Source organism: Anopheles bellator, chromosome 2 (assembly GCF_943735745.2).
Source record: "Anopheles bellator chromosome 2, idAnoBellAS_SP24_06.2, whole genome shotgun sequence".
In the NCBI taxonomy this organism is placed as follows: Eukaryota; Metazoa; Arthropoda; class Insecta; order Diptera; family Culicidae; genus Anopheles; species Anopheles bellator.
This window is the reverse complement of record NC_071286.1, coordinates 26,630,878-26,655,502: the sequence shown is the minus strand read 5'-3', so window position 1 is coordinate 26,655,502 and position 24,625 is coordinate 26,630,878. Positions and strand designations below refer to the sequence as shown.

Sequence of the window (24,625 nt, the reverse complement as noted above, 5' to 3'; positions counted from 1 at the left end):
AGAGAGAGAGAGAGAGAGAGAGAGAGAGAGAGAGAGAGAGAGAGAGAAAGAGTGCAAACGGGACCGGAAAGTAATTTAATGTACCAATCAGCTTTTACGACATAGACATTTTAGACCCTGCAGAACGCGGAACACGACCACACGGGGCGATTCAACGCTAAACGAATGCCATTCTGTGATGAAGCAAGCAAAACAAAAACAAGAGACACGAAAACACACGTCATGTTGCCCGCCCGCAAACGCGCGAGCCTCGGCCTATAGCCTCGTCTTACTATTTCTGTTTGTCCTGTTCAGTGACCGTTAAATCTTGCTCCCTTTGTACCACGCCACCCGGCAGTACGTGGTGTTGTGTGCGTTTTTATTGTAAAATTGAAAGCATCGCTCGTTTATTAACCCCACCCGGGCGTCATAAAATGACGTCTGTTGCTTGCCTCTTACGAGTTGCGTTTTATGTTTGGTTTCTGTGCGAAACAGAAGATGTAGTTAAGTTGCCACACTGGTACACGAAAGTACCTTACCACGGGCCGAAGCTGGAAGCTGTTGCCTCGCCGTGCCGTGTGAAGTGATAAAAACAAGAGGAAAAAGAACGAACAAATCTTGCCAAATCTCTGAGTAAATCCGCAGCCAACCGAGATCCGGGAGCTTCCATTAAAGAAATGCCTAGTCAAGCTGTTTTTCTTTGAGTTTATGCCTTACGTTGAGTTCAAACTTTTAACAAACGGCTCTAGCACGGACAGGGCTCTAACTTTGCTACGTTCACCATTTCGCTCATTGACCGTCCCGGAGAAATACGTAAAGAAACGATCGTGACGGTGTACCACTTTCAATTCAAACTAATGTTACTAATGTAAAGCAATCATTAATTATTAACTAGAGCGCCAGGGCGCCCCACGTGCCGACGGCGGCTTTCCTCTTCTTCCATCAGTCGCAGCGCGCGCGTCCTGTTTGATTGTGACAAATTTCCTTCTTGTGTGTGTGTGTGTGTGTGTGTGTTTGTGTGCGTTTTATACAAAAACATCCAACAAAGTATATATTCATTGCTGAGACGTTACCAAAACTCTACTAATCTTATTTGGTCGTCCTTGCTTTGAGGAACTGATTGCTCCGCCAATTTGCTATTGTGCTCATAAAGCTCGAGAAAAAAAGCATTCAACTAATTCAGAAACCACCAAACTCAACCAGCAAACCCCCTTTAAATGCTCCATCGAAACTACTATTTGCTCAGACGTGCGGTGAAACGCAATCCCTAAAAAACTGTAACACACCAGCAGTTGCCAGTTGCTCAATTTGGAATCGGAATCGTGTGTTGTGTGGCTCAGGCTCAGGAATGTGTTAAACTATTTTTGATAGCAATCTTTTCCATGCGCCGGACGCGGAACCGGACCGGGACGCGTAGGAAGGTAGCGAAAGCAGGCCACGATTGTGTGAAGGTGAGACAATTGGTGGCCAACGTGAACCACAGTATTAATAACGAGAACCGGACGGTGTGAAACGGGCGCCCTCACTCGTTCCACTCTTTCAAAGCCGACATCCCGACCCGACCCGACCCGACCAGAGTAGTATCGTCCCCTCGACTCCACACGGTAATGCGCCACCGGGCTGACCGCAGTGCACCTGTGTGCGAGTAGAGGGAAATACCTGCAGTAATAAAAGGAAAAGGAAAACACGAAATATCTTGCCAAATAGGAAGTAGGAAGTTTTTTGGAAACATCTATTTTTACAACAAACATATTTATTGAAGCTAACGATACGAAATAAATAAAACTCTCTCTATTATACACAAAGACACGCGCATTACAGTGCAGTGTGTCCCAGAGTCCCTGGCGGGCTCCAGCCGTCACCGGCAGGAGAAAGAAATGGTTCCCGCTGCGGTCGGTAAAGATGAAGAGAATCCCGGGCGCCCGGGTGGACGTACGCCAACGAACGAGAGCCACGGCACAGAGGCGTTGGTTAGATGACATATAATTTTTGAATACTTTATTTGTTCCATTTCATAGTTGTTAGATTTGTTCTTGTAAAGATACAATACATTATACATTATAGTGCTTCGTTTCGTTATTCCTTTTTTAATATATATTTATATATATCATATGCTCAGCGTTGACCACAACCATAATTTTACATCAGTTTTTTTTAAATACTGCTTCGTTATTTTTAAAACCAATGCCAAAAACACAATCAAACACTCTCGTTTTTTCCTTGTTTTCTTTTCAATATGTACTATTGTATCCTTTTTATATGCATTTACTATTCCATTGTGTGTGCGTCTGTGTATAATAATACATCTGATTATAAAAATTATGTTTACTTAGTTAGTGTAGCGTTTGCTGCATTATTTTTATATGTTTTTTTGTTTGTTCACTTTTTGTTTATTTATGTTTTTTTTATATGAAAAATAAAACATCTGAAATAATACGCGTCACAACACTTGCGGGAGGGTTTCACCCTCGCTCTCCGTCGTATAAACTGATACTAGAGTTATCTAAATGGCTCACTCAATGGTTAGTTTCTGGTTGTTTATGTGTACGTGTTTTAATCTTTATTATATTTGTTTGTTAGCCGGTCTCCGATTGCCCACCGCTTCCCGGGGACGAATTCTTTCTCACTCTCTGGGCGTTGCATTGTTGATGCACTTCCGACCGGCGCGCCTTTATCGCTGCCATTTCAGTAATCTTTTTTCTTCTACGACACGCAGCTAACAGTTCTAACATTCTGCCTGCCTGTGGTGTTTGGCCTTCGCCACACACTCGGGACCGCGACCTCTAGCTGAGCGGAGGAGTCCTACCAACTGTTACGTAACATTCGCTAGCTTATCATTCGTTGGCTGCTTTGCTTTAATGTCCACTAGAACACGACTTAGACAACACGGCTAGTAGTAGTTATTGCACACCGGGACCGGGGGCGCCGGATTACACAATGGCAAAAAAGATAACAAACGTTACGGGTCCTTACGTGCTAAATTTCACTCGAATTTCCAGTTTGTAAGCGCCATATTATGTTTTCCTTGTGCTCGCGGCTGTTGTTTGCCTTACGCGGACACGCAGGACACGCGAATGCGGTCCGAAATGGTTCCATCACTTCCCGTGGTTCGTCCTTTTTCCGTTGCCGGCAGCTGGCGGGGCCGCAGGCTCCGTCACATATAAAATTGAATCACGTGGACAACACTTACGGTTAGTAGTAGCGATAATAGTAATAGAGTGCGCGTGTGTATGTGGGTGTGTGCGTGGGTGTATCAATAGTAGCACAAGTAGCTTGCCGTGGTGATATTTTTGCATGACCAGTATTCAAATGATTTGCTTATTAAACCGTTGAACGTTATCATGAAACAGGGTAATCATTATGCTAATCTTCGTTCGGCTCGTTACTGGCCTCTAGACACGTGCAATAGGTGCGAGGGCACAAAGAAATGGAATGTGTGGTGTGGGTGAAAATGTGAAAAGGGATATGCCTGTTTTTGTTCCAGAAGGATACACATTCATAGCGCACACGGAGATCGACGATCGGAGGAAAATCTGTTTTTGTTGTAGAAGCGGGCGTCAACCTTCGTCACCCACCGGGGCTGGTGGTGTGTCTCTACCTGATGAGCATCGCTATGAGCACACGGGCACACCAATATGACTCCCTCTGTTTCGTTCGATAGCTGTTTTAATTCTAATCACAACCCAAGACTGATATCATTACGCCTATGGAGTTTGGTTACGATGCACGAACTGCACAGCTCGGTGTGCAGTTAGTAATGCAGTAACGGAGAGCAGAAACGTCGATGGAAGTGTGTACAAATATTGCTGTTTTTGGCGCGTCGCTTCGAGCGCTTCTTGGCCAGTTTACTAGGTAGTCGATATATGTATATTTAATCATTCTTCTATCCACCTGCTCCGCCATCGCCGGGGTTTCTCACTCATCTGGGCCGGGGGGAGGAAATCTCACTCAGCTTCACGATCCTAAATCACAACCTTGTCTCTACATATTACTGTTGACGGTTTGGTGCAACGACCCACTCGACTCGTCCAGGCCGAATTTGAGCGAAAATATAAAATGTCGTACTAATTTGTTTCACATATCTACACGCCAGCCGCCGGTGCGCGGGGCGTGCTCTTAGGGGCTAGAGTATTACATTTATATTGTGTAATTTAGAAAAAATACTCAACCTTTAGAGCTAATACAACCATGGTTCGACGTACTGTCGGGATTCCAGAATGTCCAGAGCAGATACTGCAGGCATTCCTCGTATTTGTGTTCGTAAAATTACAACCCCGACGGCGGCGGGGCAAGATCATCGTACGGGGGAGGGTTTCTTCTGGGGCGCCTAGCCACCCGCGGGGGGCCGGTTTCGTTGCAAACGAACGTTGGTGCTGATATGTTTGCCACAAATCGATTCCGCTTACGGTCGTCGACTGACGAATCCTTCGTATCCTTAGGCGCGATCGAAAAAATCCTCGACGTTGAGACCCGCACTTACAGTCACCGGCTGCGTAGCGTGGTGGCCGTCAGCACGATGAGGGCAGCGATCCGGGGGACCTGGTGGGTCAAGACCTGTGCGGCCCCACCATGCTGCATCGCGGCAGGATTCTCTCCTGTGGGACGCAGACACAGAGGTCAGTCAGTAGGAAGCCAGTGGCGGCGCAAAGGGCGGCGCTCTACATACCGTTCAAAACGTGCACTGATACCATGGCCTGGGCGATATCGGCCAGCGCGCAAGTGTAGTTGCCGGAATCGTACCGATTAGCGTTCGCAATGTAGAGCCGACTCATGGCGCCACCGGGCAGCAGATCCGTCTTCACGCTGCAATCGAACCAAGAGAGTACGCGCGGTGGTGGTTAGTGTTCCGAGTGTGCTGCCGATCGACACACTTTGTGTTATCGCCCCGATTCAACTCATGCATATTTTTAGAACAAAACTATCAAGCCTCGTATTTATAGCTCCACAAACAGGAAACGGACTAGCGGAGGGTCTAGTGGAGTCCGGCGTTACCTGATGCCACCGCGGCTCGTGTCGTAGTTGAGCATTCGCATGCCGTGCTTCCAGGTGACGTAGCTGGTCGGTTGCGGCACCCGGCTGATGATGCACTTCAGTTCGATCGTGCTGCCGGCCTTGTAGAATTTGTCCAGCGTTGCCTGGCCCCTCTCGTCGATGATCTCCACCCTTGGTACTTTGGGGGGGGATTGCAAAAAGATTAGCGCTTATAAGTAGCACGATTCAAGACGAACAATGGCCCCGGGCCCCGCAACTCACCGACAACGATCAAATACACAAGATAGACCAACGGCGGGTAGGATGATATTTGGCACTCGTAGTGGCCTTCGTCGCGCTCGTTCGAGTACTGGATCAGCAGCTGCCAGTCGTTCGGTGGCTGGTATTGGAGCGAGTAGCGCGAGTCGCTACTGTACGTCTGCCGGCCGACGGTGATCAGATGGATTTCGTCACCCTTCCGCCGTACCCAGGACACCTGGAAAGGCGCAGACAATTGGTGAACACGGCGGTCGGAGCCAGAACCCGTCCGATCACTAACCGTTCGCTCGCGCAGATCATTCACGCGGCAGTGTAGATAGACGTCGCTTCCGAGCTGCGTGGTCACGTTGGTAGTCATGTTGGAGTCGTCGAAAAAGGGGTACGGATCGTGGGTGGTGCTCTCGACCGACTCATCCTCCTGCTCGTCGTCCTCGCTGGGCAGATCGGTGTAGGGCACCGATATCTCCTGCCAAAAGTTTCGTGGCAAACTCATGAACGGACCGCTCGACTGCAACGTGGCGACATTTTCTGCAACGAGTCGGAGAAAGTTGTGTTGACTCCACGGACACGAATGCACCTCGGGGATCACTCACTCAGCACCGATCCTGACACGTAGCAGTGCAGCAAAAGGTAGATTGCCGCTAATTCATTGGCCAAGCTCTTCATAGCAGCATAGTATGATTATTCCTCTGCGATAGGTTTACGTTGCTCCGTGCCGTTCGATTACGGTTCGATTTCACACGGTCTAATCACTATGGCCAGCGCCGGGCTTCCGGGCGTCACGGATCTGTGTTGCTGTTGTGGCCCACCCTCCCGAAGGATCACATTTTTCTAGAGCAAAAAGCTTCACAGAGAACAGGATACAATCGGGTTCGGGGAGTTGCTTCTTGCGGTTCGGATCTGAAAGAGGGCCATGAATTGTTTACTGTCCACTAATTTTATCATTCCGACCGAATCCACTCTAATTATGCACCCGTAATCAATTGAACCATGATTCGATTCCGTACGTGCCACAGTGCATTAATCAATAATTCCGCAGTATGTAAGCCACCACAACCAACCAATTATCGGAGCGCAGTGTAAGGGGCGCTCCAATCGGAACGTTCCAGGAATGTTAGAGCCCAGTTACCCCAGATTTTTCGATCTCGATTAGTGCCACGGGCAGTGATTGCGTCCTCGTTTTATGCTTACCTACAATCGCATCACGTAGTAGCGCACAATACGCATTTTATATCTTTTTTGCTTCTTCTTATATTGTGCTTCTGAAGGAGCACGTTCTCCAAGATTCTCCTGCGCCAGCCTCCGGGTGTACATAGGGATCCGGTTTCGGTCACATCACTCTCCGGTCCTCGAGGCACAGACAAAGCGCTTTATGCACACTCTTTCCAACGCACTCTGCCACTATTGTTACTGGACTCGATTTTCCTGGACAATCGTTAACCGCACCGATTAGGATGGTCTGGCAAACATAACACAAACTCGCATCGCTTACCGTGGGCAGAAAAAGGGGAATCACTTCCACGAACTAGGCCCCAAGGACCGCAAGGACTATCGTAACATGTTGACTGCGAAGGAGGATCTGTAGAAAAGAGCTGTGGCGGCCACGTCTCGGAGTCTGCAAATTGGCGCAATAGACGACCGCCTCGCTATTATGCCGAAACACTGGCCAAACTAGTTCCAACACTCGACTGGGCTCGAAATTGGTAGTGATATGGTGGTCTATTTATTCGAAGCTTTTGGGAAAAGGGATGCCCGTGATGCTGTAAGAAATGTGTATGTATGTACTGCGAAAGTTTGCGAGCAAAAGTGCTCCGAGAGCGCGTCGAGGACGAAAATTCCATCCCAGCGTGGAGTGCGCCGACGCCGACGGTGGCCACCGTATGAATGAACGCGTTAAGGACGATGGAAGAAAGGTACCGTTTCTGTTTGAATTCTCTTAACATTAACGGACGTTTGGTTGCAAAAGAGCATTCATTGCCATTTTCATTATTTTATACACTCATCGAAGGATCGATCAGTGCAAACGATCGCGCTCGCTATATTTCATTCTTATATTGAACTCCAAAATTAATTCTTCGACACACGTCTGCTATTCATAGACACGCGGAGTCAAGAGACAAAGAGTTATTCACGCGGTAGACAGTTTCAGGCGGAATTCGATTCTGACCGCGTGCTGGCAGGTTGAGCGACACGGAACAAAAATAACTGGCTCAGCAGGAGTCAAAACGGCAACAGCCGCAATCTGACTCCGGTTTGGTCCGATTCAGTTCTGATTGAGCCACAAACGTGTTAGCATGGTAGAAGGATGGTAGAAGTAAGTTTCCAGATCGTCCAAGATTGTAGTAAATTGGTCGACGGGGGAATGGAATCGCCCAAGGTGCTGCTGCAGGAGTGTGTTCAGTTTCTGAAAGGTATTGTTCGATTTTCATTACATTTCCCAAGGATCGGCTGTTCTAATGCGATCGGTTTGTTTGTTGGCAGTGATCCATCAATACTTGTGCGGAGAAGATCCCTACAATGCGAGTGAAGTGGTAAAGTGTGATGATTCGAAAGGCCACCCACAGCCATCGGAGTTGGGCGATAGAATTTATTTGAATCTGCTTCCCGACGACTCCCGCGAAGTTACACGTGCCACATTGAAAGCCCAGTGTGAGGGATTATTGGGACGGATCGAAAAGACCGTACGGCTGGGCTCAGCTCTAAACGTTGCCCCAAAGTGTCCGCCGGATCAACACCAAGAAGAAGAAGAAGAAGGTGCCTATTTGGACATGAGTGGTAGCAATACTCCCAAGGCCACCATTGGCTCATCTTCGGCCAGCATCGATGACACGACGGAGGATGTTGAAGCGGCACAGGATTCGATCGATGGTCCAAATTCACTGGAGCCACAAGAAAACACGTACGAGCTCACTACCGATCAGATTCTTTACGACGAGTGCCAGCAAGACGAGACCTGTGGGGAGGTTTCTCCAACGCTCAAGACAGCCGAAAGTGTTACGGACGAACATCAGTGTCCGTTTAGTGGCCTCCCAGCGTCGCATTTGCGGCTGCAGCAGTCACCAAAGCATGGTACCTTGTTCAAGCAAGAAAAGCGCTTGTTTTTCGATCAATTCAAAAAATACTACGTTGGGCTGATCGGGAAGTGGCTGCTGGTGTACAATAGTCACAACGATCTGAAACCCTGCCAGACGATCTTCATCAAGAGTTTCAAGCTCGACCTGAGCTTGAACGAGCACATCAATGAGAAACATTTGTTCCAGATCTATACCCACACCGATTCAAAGGTACACTTTCTTTCGCCCAGCTTCCAGGATCTGAATGAGTGGATCGTGGCGATTGAGAATAATCTGATCGAGAGGACCGATCGTGTGGAGGGAACGGGTAGTAATGCAATTCGAAAACTGCCCTTACCACCGTATCCGGAGCAGTGCGGTATCGATGAAACAGATCTGCACACTATGAGTCATGATGATGGAATTTACGAGGAACCAGCGCTGTGTTTGAAGACGGAAGTTGTATCACCCGCTAAAGAGAATGGCGGTTCAGCAAACACGCACGGGTACGATACTCCCAAACCGGGCACCCCGAAACCGGTAGAGCCTGATGTGGTTCCGGATGGCGGAAAAACAGACTCACCACCATCGATGGGGAAGAAAAATGAGACCCCCGTGACCAGCTCCGACTTCTGCGCGGTTAACCCTGCAATCCCGCAATTAACTACGTCGAGTAATAGGCCAGTGAAAAGTTGGCTCAAGAACAGATTTAACCGTTCGCCGGCTGAGCCCGTCGATGTGAAACCAAGCAAAAAGGCGATGAAAAAACTGTCGTTCGAAGAGCTACCAGCATCGGACGGCGTTAAGGAACCGAAGGGCGTTAAGGGAGCAAAGATCAACATGATCATTAGTCAGCTCGAAGCCAACGGGAAGCTCAATCTGCTATCGAAACGGCTGAACGAGTCCAACAAACGGTACACTTGGGTGGTAGATGATGTGGCTGGCTGAGGAGGATGTTCCAAAGAGCGTAAATAGTGAGCATTTTTAGAGTAATTACTTTGAAATGTGATGTTAATCAAATCTTGATGTCGAACGAATAAAATAAACCAAATTGGCCCGGAAAAGGGACTTTTTCATATTCAAAATCTTCATATTCTCACCTTCTGACGTAAATACCTTGGTCACTAAAAACACTCGTTTGACGTTTAGCGGTTTGTTTTGATACAGAGCGGACTGCTGTGAAACTGTGCAGTGCGTTTCAAGAATCGATTTTATTCGTGTTTACAATAGTATAAAAATGCTAAAAACCCGCTGTAAAACCGCTGGGAGCAGATGTAAGAACGACAACGCCGATTGTTGGAAAAATAAACCATTTCTTTAACCAACTCCACTATGTTTCGCAGCCTACTCACGTTGATGAAAGACGTTCAGCATCGCCGACGATGGCGATGGACCAAGATCAAGAGCTAAAGTCGGAACATTCGGAAATACGATCGTTCGTGAAGTTCGTTAACACCACGCTACGGGCAGTGGACGTGTTTTGGGTTAACTATTCCGCCAAACTGATTCATTACACGACCCTGGAACCCACGGCCCACTGCATGGTCAACACGTACGTTACGCACCCGTGGATGTTCCAAGATAAGGTGTCGGGTGAGCGGATGCACGTGAGGCACAACCAGGTTTTCATGCCGGAACCGTGGTATACGAATATCGACGGCGATGGCAGGCTGGCAAGAAAGGAGATTACCGTCCACTTTCCGGTGCGCACGCTACGGGAGAATTGCTTGTGGCGCATCCTGTCGATGGCCCGCGAAGAGGATACACTGCGGGAACTGGAGATTCCAAAGGTACTGGTGCAGGAGCTGATACGACGGAGACGAAATAAAGCGGCCGTCGGTGAAGCATAGTGTCCTCTCCATGGCTATTTCGTTGAGAAAAATGATCAGCCATCAGTAGAGCACGTTGAGCAAAGACCAAAAGCGACAGGGCGTTGAAATAGTAGTTCCATTTATTTCTCATTAATCTAGGTATTGCCTCAAGTACCCCGGATTTATGTTGAACTTGACATAAACATACTTCACTCTACATTCAATCGGTTTACACGGTATAGGCTCATACGAAAGCAGTGAGAGATGTTCAACAACGGCGTAAACTGTTCCGTTTATCCTACACGAACACCATTCCTCCTTTCTAACGAGTTGACGAAGTGGTTCCGGCACACTTTCTACGTTAATGGTTCAGACATTTAAATGGGTTTCAATAGTACTTTTACATCTTTTTCTCTCTCTCTCTCTCTCTTTATGCCTGTCGGTCTGTTTTTTTTCTAACAACAAATGGCCGCCGGTAAATATATTGTTAAAAGTTTTTAGCCCTACAATTAATACATCATTGTCGCTCGTCAATACACGGGTTGCAACTGAGGGAAAATATTTCTTATGCTCACATTCCCTTCCTACTGCTTCGTCCGCGAGAGTTGATTTAAAAATTGTTTTCGCTCACTTTGTACTTTTTTGTAGAAACATTTTTATTCCCTGCTGCCTTAACTAAGTTTTCTTTTCGGATTTCCTTTCTTTAAGGTAAATGCGCTACAACTTATGCAATTCGTTTTGTAACCACCAAAATACGCCACCCGTACCCCGCGAGAGAGACAGAGAGTACGTGCAGTCTTTTGAGCATAATCATGAATGACCCTAAACAAACCCTATGAGATGCAAGGTGTACAAATAGTTTCATGTTTGTTCGCGTTCCATTAACAATGCCTCGTTTTCTGTTTCAACCATTTTCTGCTAGAACCCTTGTTTTGTAACAGAACGATTAGAGACTCGGAGGATGGATAACACTGGTAATTGGATGAAAGTTACGCCTAAGCATGTCGATCGGTTACGTATACTAAAACGTTACATGGTAGCTACCGTGTGGCGGGGAAGGGCGGCCAAATGTAAATGCGATAAATCTCCACTCCCGGTCGCGTCCCGAGAGGATTATTGACGAGTGTATGGAAAACGAAACACGCAAAACCAAAAACCGGATCCAGCGACGGCACACGGCACAGATTTAACTGTGAAACTTTTCAATGTGCCGCGACAGTGTTTGCGGTGTCTTGAAAACGTTATAGCAATAGTTGCAGATCAGTTTCGGCTGGGCCGCCAGCGTGTTCAGTGTGCCCGAGATGCCGAACAGATTTTGCGTCTGGGCCAGCATGTTGGCTTGCAGCTCCGTTTTAATGCGATTGAAATTGTTCATTTTGTCCTAGTTTGGGGGGGTTTGGAAACGGAAAGAATGTTAATGGAGCACTGTGTGTGGCCGATGTCGAACAAGAGGCACACGCAAACATAGCAAATGAAGCAGTACAAGCGAAGAAATAAAGATAACAAAAAGTTATACATTATCTAGCCGGTGTGTAAAATAAATAACCAACAGCAAACCAACGAAAGATGCCAGAACTGACGAAGCGTACTGTTATGGCTTTAGGAAACTATTAAGCTGCCAATAGTCAGTATATAAGTAGACAGATATCCACGACAGAAATAATGATCATACATAAGCAAACGAAGACAGGACGACGAGACACGAAAGAAGATAGCGGCACTACAAACCAAACGAACACAAGCGGGTTATTGATTAAGAGAAATCGGAACTGAAGACTAGTGTTAGCCAAATTATAAACGATAAAGTTTATTTTGATTTATGCTTTACTTCAAGTGATTGGTCGATGTCGGTTTTCACGCCCATATCGCTGCTTCGTTGTTGCAGATGGTGTTGTTGCTGCTGCTGATGGTGCTGATTCTGTTGATGTTGCTGCGCCTGCTGATGTTGCACTTGCTGATGTTGATTCAGATGATCATTGATGCTCAGCATCTCCGATACCTAGTCCGGAGCAGTCCGTTAAATGAAACATATTAGTGTCAAGCGTATTAAAGAGGAGCAAATTGTGTGTTTGTGCAACAAACAATAGATCTCTGCGCAACACGGCAATCAAAAGCATTTGCGAACAACAACTCACAGAGAGAACCTTTTGCTTGCTATCGGCGGACCCGCCACCGTTCTCTTGCTGCTGGTTCGCCTGATTAATCTGATTCTGATATGACTGAAAGCTGGCGTTCATCACGGCCGAGGCTGGGTGCAGCTGCTGGATCAGGTGCTGGGGCGGTTCGATGCCGTTCAAACCGTGCAGTCCGTGTTGGATCAGTTTTTTATCGTCTGGCAGCGGCAACCCGACCGGGAGCCCGTGCGCTAGGCGCAAGTGATTGCTCAGCCCGTCGGCCGTTTCGAACGAGTCGTTGCAGTTGTGGTAATGGCAGAAGTGTTTCGGCGCCTTATTGGCACCGGCCTGCCCGCCCAGTTTTTTGAGATCAACGGCGGGATGGTGCATTTGCATGTGCTTCGTCAGGTGGTTTTTCATCGTGAAACCCTCGCCGCAGCTAATGACCGGACAGGTTAGATATCTGGGGAACGAATCGAAACACGAATCCGAACACGATTAGTCACGGAATGTGCCTGTGCCTCGAACGGGTACGCGGACGGACACAAGCAAACCCCTCGTCCGTGTTTTTGTTGCCACTTCGAGTGACCCCAAACGAACACCATTCAACGCCGAGGAGCACGGAAATCGATGATGAGGACCACGGCAAACGAAACGCGAGAGACGCAGAGAATTGCAGCAGAAACCGATTTCTTACCTCCCGTCGATGTGCCTTTGTACGTGCTTCTTCAGCAGAACCTCATCGTTAAAGGTCATCGTGCACATGGTGCAGGCGTAATCGCCGTGCTGCTTCATGTGCAGCACGAGATGCGATTCTTGAATAAACTTTTCCTCGCATTTGGTGCACGAGTATCCGAAGTTTGTGCCGTGTATTTTCATGTGCTGCTGCAGGTGCGATTGCTGCTTGAAAGATTTGTTTGGGCACTGCGGACAGAAAAAGCCCCTAGCCGAACTGTGGTTGGTAATTAAATGAAGGTTCAATTGAGTTACTTGGCTAAACTTGCGCGGGCACTGGTTGCATACGTACAGGGTGGTCTTGTGGTGCGTTTTCATGTGGTTGTTCAAGTTTGTGACCTGAAAGTGTGGTCGGGAAAAACCTCGCATCAGTGCCGTGGGCCCCTTTACAGCGCGGGGAAATTTAACGTACCTGCGCAAACGAACGGCCACAATTTGACTCTATACAAACGTATGGTCTTTCGCCTGTATGCAATCGTCTGTGGTTGTTCAGATTCGTAATCTGCAATGAATGAAGATGTCGGATAATCGCCGGCTGATTATTTTCCATCACACCCCGCTTAGTGGCCATACCTGAGTAAAGGCTTTCCCGCAGTCGACACAAACGTATGGCCGTTCGTTGGTGTGAATACGCACGTGATTACGCAGATTGGCTTGCTGTGTGAAACCTGAGGGAGAGATACAAACAGGGCAATGTAGGACAAAAAGGACATCTTCAACGGAGCCTACTAGACGCCGCCTACCTTTCTGGCAAAATTCACAAACGTATTTCTTCTCCGCCGAGTGATTACGGATGTGGTTCAAAAGCGAGCTTTTGCGGCTGAACGTTTTATTGCAAATCGGACAGCTTCCTTCCTCGCCATCGAGCACTTCGTTCTTTAAGTAAAAAAGCATAAGTCAATTCATGCAGGATTGATTGGCCCCACAAGGCAGCAGAAAATACTTACATCGATCGTCTGCAGAGTGGCTTCCAGATCGAAGTGGAGCTGTGGGCGTAATTTGGCGCAAAATACAAAATCACGTTACTGTCCATTTGAAATGACGTTGCAGGCGCGATGCAGATACTTACCAGGTTCTTTTTTGAGTTCGCGTCCCCTTGGTTTACCTGTATGTGGTGAGAGAGTGTGCGTCGTAAGCATAGTGAACATTTAGTGATATGATGGACATTTATGACCTTGCAGCGACACTTACGTTGTTTCCCAGCAGCACCGGCAGACTGGAGCTGGTGGGCACCATCGTGGGACGCGAACCATCGTAGAAGTTGGGCATCATCCCTTTGGAGATTCCTTCAAGACATTGACCACGGAGTAAATGCGACAGCTCAGCCAGCGACGGCCACCCAGGGTACTGGAACGGTGAAAACACAAACACGCCATTAAAACACACTTTTCTAAAACACAAGGCGTCGTTTCTTGTGGTCTAAAAATATCTCCCCAGTTCTTCTCTCCGCCCGTTCCCTTGGGCCTTCCCCGTGCACCCGAACAAGTCCATCCAGTGCACCACTAAAATGAGGGATCTCGTTTCTTCACTGAGCGCTCTTCGTCTGCACGCTCGTCACAAATCGTGGCCGAACCGAGTTAAGCGCAGTACAAAGTAAATTTACCTCAAAGTACACTTTAGCAAAACATTATAAAACCGCCAGAAACTGTTTTCCGATTACGCTTTCCTAAGTAAACACAATTATTCGGAAAAAAATTCGTTTGACAGAACCAGTTGCTTGACAATTTGCGTGTGGACCAGGGTTTAGCTGAGTCCGTACGCACCAGGGTTTAGCTTGTAGTCGTTATTTTGCTTTAAATTTCATCTTTTAAAATTTATGTAATTTTATTTTGGAAATGCATATTTTAGACAAAAAATACCGAATCGCTATAGAACAAATAAATGGTTATATAAAGGACATACATCGAAGAGCAAAGATTCGAATTGCTCACAGCTCAACCTTAAATTGTTTTATTTTTAAATTGCCCACAAATACTGCTTTTGTACATTATTTATCCGAGTCCGATTATTTTAAGACCCGCAAAGACATCTTACGAACCCTTCGATACTTACCTTACCTTGCTTCAGCAAAAGAAGGAGTTGAAGGTATAACGTGTCAATGTCCATATAAGCGCATTCAATGTTTCTGTTGTCCTTTGGGTAAAGAAGAAAAATCAAGACAAGTGTACAAGGTTAAATACGTTTTCAATGTCTCGTTATGTGCTGGAGAAGATGGCTCCATAAACGAACATTACACTTCTACTAAAACCATTCATCTACAGCGCGACAGCAAGGTGGCCTTTCAAAATCATTTCCGTGGTGCATCCACCGAACAGGTCCTTTAAATAAGCATCAGCCCCAGCCACACGGAGAATGGAGCGTGGAAAACGTTGTTTAATAAACTCCATGCACAACAAGTAGTTCGCACACACCCGCCCCCCCGCCCGACCGTGGGCTTTATTTTGATAAACTTTCGGCGCCCTTCGTGCCGGTTCCGCGCTCTGCTAGTATATAGTGCACACCCGATCCGCGGAACGGGTAAAATCACATGGTGCGCGCCAAACGAGCCTTTCGAGCGGCGATACAAGCGCTCCGAGTGTGTGAGTTTGGCGACTGGGAAGCATATAGCAAACACTGGCCGGAGCATGTGTGGGCCCGGCCCGGAAACATACACTAGCACGCGCCGGTTTACTAATACTGTGGTACTGCGCGCCTTCCGGAGTGTACTAGCGACCGAGCCGCGTCAAACGGTAAACGATGTTACGTTCATTGATGATTTCAATGCGTGTACCCATCATCTGATCTGACGGCATTCGGCAAACTTCTTCCGACGGAAGGAGCGGTGCCGACGGTGCCGCCGGTCTTGCTCTTAAAGGTGAGCTAGCAGAATCCTTGAAGGGCCCGTATAAAACACGTACCCCGTTTGCTGATTTCCAACAGTGAGTTTCGTGGCCGGACAGGCCTGTAAACCGCAACCGCAGTGACAGCCTTCGACGCATTACCATCGATTCGGTTGCATCGGGAAAAGTACATCCCCATCAGATGCCGTGCTTCGCAACGTGTAACGTTGTTTAATAAAACATTTTCGATGCCGGTTCCGTGCCGGGAGGTGGATAAAATACCGCACACTCCGACGTTGCGCCCGTCCCGCATTTAACTTTTACACAGTACAGTTTTATTGCGGGAATTAAAAGGAAGACGGTAAGGAAGGCGCCAGCCAGCCAGCCAGCCAGCCAGCCAGCCAGCCTGTCTGCCCCAAGCCCCGAGCTACCGTTGGCCATGTTCGCGCTCCACATGGCGGCAAGTTATTATATGACGGTTGTTTAAATGGGAAGGTTGTTTAATTTTTTTCCACCACCACTTCTAATCACTCGCCCCGAGGTTCCGCGGCCCGTCGGGTCGAGATCTTGGCGCTGGAGAGTCCCGGAATCGGAATTAAACACGTTCCACGAATGTATGTAATGGAGCGCTCTGCCATCCTTCCGAGAGTGTCTTCGAGGCCGTTCGACAGGGCTTTTATCAGTGGCTTACGGTTCCTCAAATGTACACTTTTAAGCACGTTGAGTGCACTGGTCCACGGATTTTTTAATGTGACGGTTTTCGAAGGTTTTTGTTTTCTGAAAACTATTGCTCCTTGTTCCACTTTGAGTTCAACCAAAACGTTTCAATTTAAAATAACATTCAAATACTCGTAACACAGCCACAAACACACACAGCATGCATAAGAAAACGTGCGGCCAAATACCCAAAATATTCGACCGATCACTACTGGAACGGCACTGATCCTTCCGCAGACACCGGGGACGGCTTCTACGATGCGTGCTAATGTAAATGACACTTTTGCTCCTCGCGATGGGCTAAACGGTCCCCGGCTGGGCGTACGCCGAGACGACCGATGGTGATGGCGATTCGTATTAAAAATTTAACACCTCTCTAAACGGTTGGTAATTGAAAAAGTTTTCCGCGCGCGCTCGTGACCGCGGCACCACTGGGAGAACTGGTCGGGAAAGCGCCAAACGAGCCCGCTGCGACCGGACTCACTGCACTGCCAAGACGCACTGTGCGCGATGTGGCCAAATTGAATAATAAGACTGAGAATTCATCAAATTTTAAAAAATCTTCCAACCTGCAACCATCCGAAATTTTCCACCAGAAGACGCTCGCTCGGCTCGGCGCGGCGCGGATGCCTGTGTTTCGCGTTCCGAGCGCGCACACAGACACAGTTTTACAGGCCCAGGGGCGTGGGGGTGGCGGCGGTGGCGACGGCGTTCGTATATATCACCATTAAGCGCTTCGTCTTCTTATTTACTTAAGACGCATACCGTCAAAAAAACAAAAAAAGGGTTGCAAACAAGAAGCGAGAGGGAGGAGGACAAAAAAAAAGAGGAAAAGTGGAAAACACCGACAGGACCGGCACCGAAAACATAAAACCCGAAAAAGGGGAATACGCACACAACACAGTTTCTTATTCCGCGCGGCGCGCTTTAACTGCCGCCCGCGTGTCCTGCCCCCCCCCCGTCCTGCCCGCCCGGGAACCCGCCAAAAACCCTTCGGTCGGCCCTACCCCAAGACGCCCGCCACACCGCACAACGCGGGGCCAAGGAAAACCCCGAACCTGGGCCGCCCCGGCAAAGGGTAGCAATCTTTTTCAACCCCTTTTTTCGGATACGCTCCCAAACGAAGAGGGGCCCACTTCCGGTGGCCACTGCGTGGCGGTGGCGGAGGACGTGTTTCGCCGTTTTTTTATCATTATTATTACTTTTATTATTCGTTTCGGCGCCTGGCCAAAGCCCCTGGCCCCTGGGTCCGGGAAAACAAAACGACTACGCTTCGGGGGGTTTTCCCCCGTGAAATGGCCACCAAGGCGCGGGGTTTTCCGAAGCCCGCGCCACCGTCGTCGTCGTCGGATGCGCCTTAAAACGCGTAATAAAAATATATACATGAACTCTCCGGTCCACCGCACATCCAAGTACCCTGCGCTGCCTCTCTCGTTCTCTCTCGCTCGCTCGGCAAGATGTCGTTTGACGAAGATTGGCCCCGTGCGACGGAGATGCTGCCAAGGAGCGAGCGGGTCCAGCAAATACACAATAATATTTCTCTGCCCGTCTGCCGTCGGCAGAAAACAAAAAGAAACCCAGAGCCCGGCCACCACCAACACCAACACCGTTGGCCGCCATCATCGTCGTCGTCCTGTTTCGCAGCGTCCCTCGATTAGGGTGGCGGTCCGCGCACCCTCGCGCTGCTTCTTGGGAAAACCCACCACCACCCACCCACTGACCTATCCGAAGGCGGCCGCCGCCGCCGACCGATCGACCCACACCGATTCCGAACGGCGAATCCTTTTCTTCACGCTTCTCGCACCCCACTACCACACTCGCAGCGGGCTGTCCCTCACTCTCACTCACTCGGGCTGTCCTCTCACTTGCACTTGCGCCGCTCCCTTTCCCGCTCGCACACAACACTCCCTTATCGGGAAAACAAAAGTGACTATAAATTTTTCCCCGAGCCCGAGCAGGACAGCCAACGACCCAGCGACCAAGGAGTGCGTGCGTGCGGGCGCGAGAAAGAGCGCGAGAGTGTGCGTGCGAGAGAGATAGAATTTATATTATGAACAGCAATAAAAAAGAAAGGGAAAAACGGCCCAAAAAAGAATGCCATTTGCTGCTGTTGCTGCTGCTGCTGCTGTTGTTGTTGTTGCAATATCAGACCAGTGCCGGTGGGTGGGAAAACGATGCCAAGAAGGGGGAAGGGCCCGACCGGGCTGGAGGGGTGCGGAAAATCGAGGCGTCCTAGTGCGTAGGGGGTGTTTTTTGTTTGGTGTTGGTTTGGGCTGTTTTCAGGATTCTGTTGCTGTTTTTTTTCATTTATTTTCGATTTTCAAGAAGAAAAAGTGTTCGAAAAATCCGAAAAAGAAAAACAGGGTTGGGTAAAATGGAAAGTTGTCCATTTTGCAACAGTTTTGGCCGTCATCAGGCACGGCACGCAACACAGTGTAGTGCGCGATCGGATCGACGCAAAATGGCGCTTGAAGGACGAATCATCATCACGCAATGCCTGCGTTTGACCGACAGATTGTTTGAATGCTGCAAATACACTCCACTTCGCCACGATCTAGGAAGCCGCGAGAATGCAAATCTTCAAGTTCGATCATCATGCAAGCACTGCTTCGATTGGAAGGAACCAACCATGGCGCACAAATTCATTTGGATGTTGTACTTGAACCATAACAATAATTATTATTAGAACGGACAGAGTGCCGTATTAAGCACCAACCATAAAAGTTTTGCAACCAAGTTGATGCATCTTCAGAGTTATCCGCAGTTGATCGATCCGGCGCAGACCGATTAACTACGTATAAGCCACTGACTTGAACTGGATGAAACACAATCGATGCCGGGTTGGGCCAGGATTTTACTGAGTGATTCTGGTGGGTCGCTGTTTAATTTTCAAATTGTTGACAACGTGACTGAGTAAATTTCTTAACAAAAATCATCGAGTTTCTTTTCCAACGACCCAATACTGAGCTTCCTTGAGGCCAAAGGAAAAGAAACAGAGACGACACCATTTTGTAAGCCCTTTGCGGGATGGTCGGGTGGTGCGGTGGTCCGTTCTGTCGTCGTCGTGGTCGTGTCTCGGTGGCCGCGTAGGGCGACCATTCCGTTGCCATGGTGGTGGTGTCTTGGAGTCTTATTATCTTGGACCGGCTCGCGTTGGCTCGGCGAAAAAGAAAATGGGAGTCCTTTTTTGATGCTCTCTTGGGTGCCGCGAGGAAATAAATCACTTTGCAGTGTTCGCGGCGGGCGCGCGGGGATGATAAGCGGGACACGGTGCCGGCTGGGGATGATGAGGAAAAATATGAAAATGATGCCCATTTTTCCTGCCTTCCTCCTTTGGGTTCCTTCTGGATGCTCTCTCTCTCTCTCTCTCTCTCGCGCGCGCACGCAACCCCTCTATTTTCGGGAAGGAGTCTGCCGACGAGTTGAAGATGAATTCGAGTTGGAGATTTTCCACTTTTCTGGCGCCCCATTTCGGGGGATATTTTTTCGTTGCCGCTCGCCATTAATTTTGCGCTTTTCCGCGCGAAACAACAAAGAAACACCAATCGGAGAGTGCGACGACTGGTGGCGCGAAGGCGAAGAAATAAATAGGAAAAAGATAGGCCGCGTGTCCGTGTGTTGGTGCTTGTCCTTGTGGAGCGCGTCTTCGGTGCGATGGTCTTTTTTCCGGCTCCCCCCCTTCGCCACTTCCCGGCTGAACCAAGGACCTCGGGAAATTTTGCGCAATTTTCTTGATTCGCTTTCCTTTCGCTTCACCGATGGCCACCCTGATGGCCGGTGGGGTGCGGGGCACCCGAGCGACGGTCTCGCTCTGGCGCTGGCGATTGTTTTTCTTTGCCAACGAAGTCCTTTTTCGCCGAATTTTTAAATACTCCACCGACCGTTATCAATTTAAATGTCCACGCCGTTATCTATATTCCGTGGCGCACTTATATGCTCCACTTTTTGTGTGCCACCTCCTTTTTTTTGGGCCCTTCGACCCATTTATGTGCTACGGAGAGGTCGATTTCACTTTCTTTAGCGCGAGCGTACAGTACATAGGACGCGGCGCGAAAGATGAGCGGGAGTTGATGGAAAGCCGGAAACCGGGATGCGGCTGTGGCGACGACCACTTCACGGCACCCCCAGCGCTCCACCACCAGCGCTTGCCGGGTAGCGTTAAAAAACCCCTTCGTCCGTGTGGCCAAGGTTCGGTTTTTGGGTGGGTGTCTTCAATCTTCGAGACGAAATGCTTCGATTAGAGGCGATTAACGTGCGCCGTTCGGTTGGTGACCAATTTTTTGGGCAACGGAGCGGGGGGAACTAAGGGAGCCCGAAACGGTTGCCAAGATCCTTTCGGGGGACGATAAATTTCATTTCGATTCTCGACCCGACAGGCGGGTTACTTTGAACAACGCTTAGCGGGGATCAAATTCTACTATTCATTTGTTTCGAAATGTGTAATAAATTGGGGCAAAATAATGAACACGGCGAAACGAAATAAAACAAGAACGCAAAATGTGAAATTATAAAATTTGGTATATATTTGATATGTTACTTCTACACTCTGTTTTTTGGCTGTGATTTTTGTGTCGCTTGCCTTCTTACTGCAATCGAAATTCAATTTAATCTATTTCCATAGCTGTCATACTGCCGATTAGGACGCGACAGTGGAATAACATAATGAAGTAAAAAGATTACTTTTAAATGAGCAACGTGAAAAAGAGTAGAATACTTGAATAATTTACAAACAACACAAATTCTTAAAACATTGATTGCTACATCCGTCTACGTCGGATTAATCCGATTCAATGCGAAAGACGAAAAAGATCGTCCAGGGGGCAAACATAAAGGTCAATGAAAATCATTATATAGTAGATACTTTGTGGCTAGTCCGCAGATCATGCGTATTTACTGAAAGACTGTGAAACCGGACAGTGTATCAATTTGAGTGTAAAACTTTCATTTTTAGTATAAAGCTTCAAGCAAGTGTGTTTCGATATCGTATAATGATGAAATAATCGACTTTAACCAAACCAAAAAAAAATCACTTTGCTCTTCACGGCAGTGTTCTATTTTTCCCGAAGATGTTGGCCACATTTTGCGCCACGGGCGTTACTTTCGTAAACGGCTGTAATTCCTTGAACCGCAGGCATGCCGCAGTTACAGTAAAGCAAGTAAAGCATATCACACCACAAAAAGGGCGCCTAAATTAAATCGCAAACGAACGAACGAAAAAACCGTCTCTTAATCTACAAACAGATTTCACCGTTCACACAAAATATTGACCACAGAAAAATTACAATGTTGGTCCCGTGACGGCCGTCGTCGATCATTGGTGGCAGTTGGCGGCTCCTGGCACTGGCTCCCAAGTAACGCCCGAAGTAACGTGTGCCGAGGTGGCACTTTGTTGTTGATGTTGACCGGTTTCCGTTACCCGTAGAATAACCAATCGGTTCACAATCACGGTTCACGGGCACAATCGCGCACCAGGATGTCCGTTTGCTGCACACGTCCGTCCGAGGCTACCGTAAAAGTAGACTAATTCGATACTGACCTTCGGCGTGGTGCTCACGGCACACATACGAGGGGACGTGCAAATGCACACACATCATGCAAGGTCACACTCGGCCGGCCGGCCGGCACTGGCCACTGCACCAATACAGGCGGCTCCGGGCCTTGGGGAACGGGGTTTGCTATCCCGACCGGTCCGCTTGCAAGTCGCCCTGACCGGCAAAGGCCGGGCTTATGTAAATTTTGTTTTGGTCACCCCTCGGCCGCACGTGTATGTGAGTGTGTAGGTACGATCCAGCAACGGCCACCACCCCGGGCATCTCGCAGGCATCGCGGAGGGCCGTACATTGGCGACAGCCGGCCGGCGGACGCGCGGGCTCCCGAGCTCGTCCTTCTTCAGTTGCATCGCAGCGGAGTTTTCGGTAGGGTCGGGAACCGTGAATGCACCGGCCGCGAAGGGTGCGTTGTGTTGGGTGGGCTTGGTGAAGCGGGTTGGGTGGGCTTGGAGTGAGGGCGGCCGGCAGGGTACGAGGGTGCAGCAGTGCCCACCCCACACGAATGTGCGAATGCGTTCGAAATGGCGGCCGTTCCAATAAATGTGCAATGGCGGACGGGGCGCGCGCCATGAGAGACTCACTTTTAATGAATATTCATCGCAATCATTATCAAACCGTGCGGCATTATTGCTGTTGCTGTCGTTGCCGAGCCACCGAAAGGGCGCCCAAACTGCTCCACGGAGTCCTTGGCGCTCGGAGTTTTATTTCCGCCCCTCCGTCGGGGCGTTGCGGGCGTTTCCGCGAAAGCGCCAGTGTTGTTTGTGCTCGCGAAAGTTGTTTAAATTTCCCAGCAAATCTAACTGGAACGCGCGCCACACAATCCTAATCACGATCCGCGCCGAAACCGCGGATAGTGTGCAACTATGTGAGCGCCGCTAATGATGGCCGGCCGGGATGATTGGTAAGGATGTGGAGCGCCTGTGACTTCACCGAGGGGCCGCCAAAAAGGTGTTATTTAAACATCCTTATGTCGTACATAGAGCTGAAACAATACACTTCTCGTCATTTGATCGTTTGAAGCGCATGAAAGTGAAGCGCCGATCAGCAACGAAACCATGGTTCGTGTGAATTTGGATGCATGTTTACTTCAAGAAATTGTTATTGAAAAGGGTTTACCTTCAGTAGACAGTTTCGGATCAATGACTAATGTTTGAGAACCTAACCGGTTCATAACGATCACCACCGACCAGTATCACCAACAAACTCTGTGGGATGCGGCTTCGTCTGGTTTGAAGCTTTTATTTCAAATTTTTACTAACTTTGAATATTAAATATAATTTTGTTTGATGTTTGCTAGGACTGAACTGTCTAAAAAGACTTACCGTTCCGAAGAAACACGAGGAATGCAACATTGAAGGTGTATTTTGCTTTCGATTCAGTTCATAGGGGGACGAAAGTATGTCCTTTCATGTCACTAAGCAAACACACGAAATATGCACGACAATTGAATTAAAATCGCTTGCCTATCTCCATTCATCACCCGAGCGCACTTGTAGCGTTTGGAACACCAAAGGACACCATAAGCCTAAAGTCTGTTGCCGAGATGACGCGAAACGTTAGAGACAAACTTTTAGCCAAAGAACTTTTTGAGCCACGAAGTATCTCCATCTGCGTCTGTTGAATTGAACGGTGGCGTCGCAGCAACCTGTGCCATGTAATTACGAACACCAAGAAATTAGCCGTTTTGAAGAGTTAATCGACGATTTGGTTAGTAATTACGTGTTTCAGCTTTGAAAAATGTCTCCAAATTTCATTATGCCAATGAGTGGGCCTTAGCTTCACTGCGCATCATTATCTTTTTGCATTCTCCATTCCCTCTCTGCTGTTTCCGGAGGTTTCTTGTGAAATTACTTAGCTTCGCTGTCCTGCAAGCATCTTATCTCCATCGTCTCGGCAGCCGCAGTTTGATTGAATTGACCACAGCCCTTTCTCGCTTATGTAACAACACTTTAAACCTTTGTAAATGTTTATGCATAAGTTTTTATTTGAAATCTAAGATTGTTTACTATTTTACTTTGAATTGTTCCCTTCAATTCCCGTATCCCTTAATTTTCGTTGTAAATTACTTTACTAATTGTTTCCAGGGGCATAATTGCTTCTTTCGAATTTCCTTCAAACTAATGAGTTTACATAAATAAAAGCGGGCAAAAAAATAAAGCACTTCGACGGAGTAAATAGAGCAGCAGCAATATACTTCAGGAGAATCTGCGCTCTGCGAATGATGACGAGGCGGATCTGAAGCCTCGTTCGCATACAAAAATCAAGCATAAAGTAGCATAAATTACGCCAAGAAACCTCAAAAGTCCGCAAGAGAAATAAAACGAAGCACCGCGCGTCCGCGTCAACTACTGAGCGGAGGGGGGGGGGAAGGTTTTTTCGTTTTGTTGCGCGAAAGACATGATTTCACAATTTCCTCCGGCCCGGCGGCCATCATCAGCCCATGAGGGAGAGCTTCGTTGGTGTTTTGTTCGCTTGGGCAGCCCCCCCCCACCCGTCCAGCCGGACGCTTCCCGGCCATCACTGCCACCCAGTGCCGCCACCCGCGAAAAAAGGGTGCGAAACTCCGGAAACTGGAAATTCGGGATCTGCGATATTGAA

The 24,625-nt window shown here is 48.3% G+C and overlaps 4 protein-coding genes across 5 annotated transcripts; 2 read left to right on the top strand and 2 right to left on the bottom strand.

Moving 5' to 3' along the window:
• Window positions 1-4,436: 4,436 nt before the first annotated feature.
• On the bottom strand, window positions 4,437-5,902 carry LOC131210856 (zwei Ig domain protein zig-8-like). The gene is made up of 6 exons (XM_058204162.1): window positions 5,823-5,902; window positions 5,510-5,757; window positions 5,233-5,446; window positions 4,972-5,149; window positions 4,646-4,782; window positions 4,437-4,574 (listed from the first exon to the last, which is right to left on the bottom strand). Exons 1-6 carry the CDS (start codon window positions 5,893-5,895, stop codon window positions 4,462-4,464), a joined length of 963 nt encoding a protein of 320 aa, XP_058060145.1. The 5' UTR covers window positions 5,896-5,902; the 3' UTR covers window positions 4,437-4,461.
• A 1,689-nt stretch (window positions 5,903-7,591) lies between these two features.
• Window positions 7,592-9,230, top strand: LOC131207267 (uncharacterized). Its single transcript, XM_058199878.1, has 2 exons — window positions 7,592-7,640; window positions 7,873-9,230. The coding sequence occupies exons 1-2, from the start codon at window positions 7,592-7,594 to the stop codon at window positions 9,228-9,230; spliced, it is 1,407 nt and encodes a 468-aa protein (XP_058055861.1).
• Window positions 9,231-9,439: 209 nt separating this feature from the next.
• On the top strand, window positions 9,440-11,879 carry LOC131212572 (protein Vhl). 2 transcript variants are annotated; one of them, XM_058206486.1, is made up of 3 exons: window positions 9,440-9,556; window positions 9,626-10,072; window positions 10,802-11,879. In XM_058206486.1, the coding sequence occupies exons 2-3, from the start codon at window positions 9,665-9,667 to the stop codon at window positions 10,835-10,837; spliced, it is 444 nt and encodes a 147-aa protein (XP_058062469.1). In that variant the 5' UTR covers window positions 9,440-9,556; window positions 9,626-9,664; the 3' UTR covers window positions 10,838-11,879. The 2 variants fall into 2 exon arrangements, with proteins under 2 accessions (XP_058062469.1, XP_058062468.1); XM_058206485.1 differs by lacking the exon at window positions 10,802-11,879 and having other exon boundaries at window positions 9,626-10,574.
• On the bottom strand, window positions 10,218-14,637 carry LOC131212570 (zinc finger protein 883). The gene is made up of 11 exons (XM_058206484.1): window positions 14,546-14,637; window positions 14,134-14,289; window positions 14,012-14,047; window positions 13,890-13,928; window positions 13,686-13,818; window positions 13,516-13,610; window positions 13,355-13,444; window positions 12,905-13,281; window positions 12,229-12,670; window positions 11,922-12,092; window positions 10,218-11,474 (listed from the first exon to the last, which is right to left on the bottom strand). The coding sequence occupies exons 2-11, from the start codon at window positions 14,212-14,214 to the stop codon at window positions 11,280-11,282; spliced, it is 1,659 nt and encodes a 552-aa protein (XP_058062467.1). The 5' UTR covers window positions 14,215-14,289; window positions 14,546-14,637; the 3' UTR covers window positions 10,218-11,279.
• Between the last annotated feature and the right edge of the window lie 9,988 nt (window positions 14,638-24,625).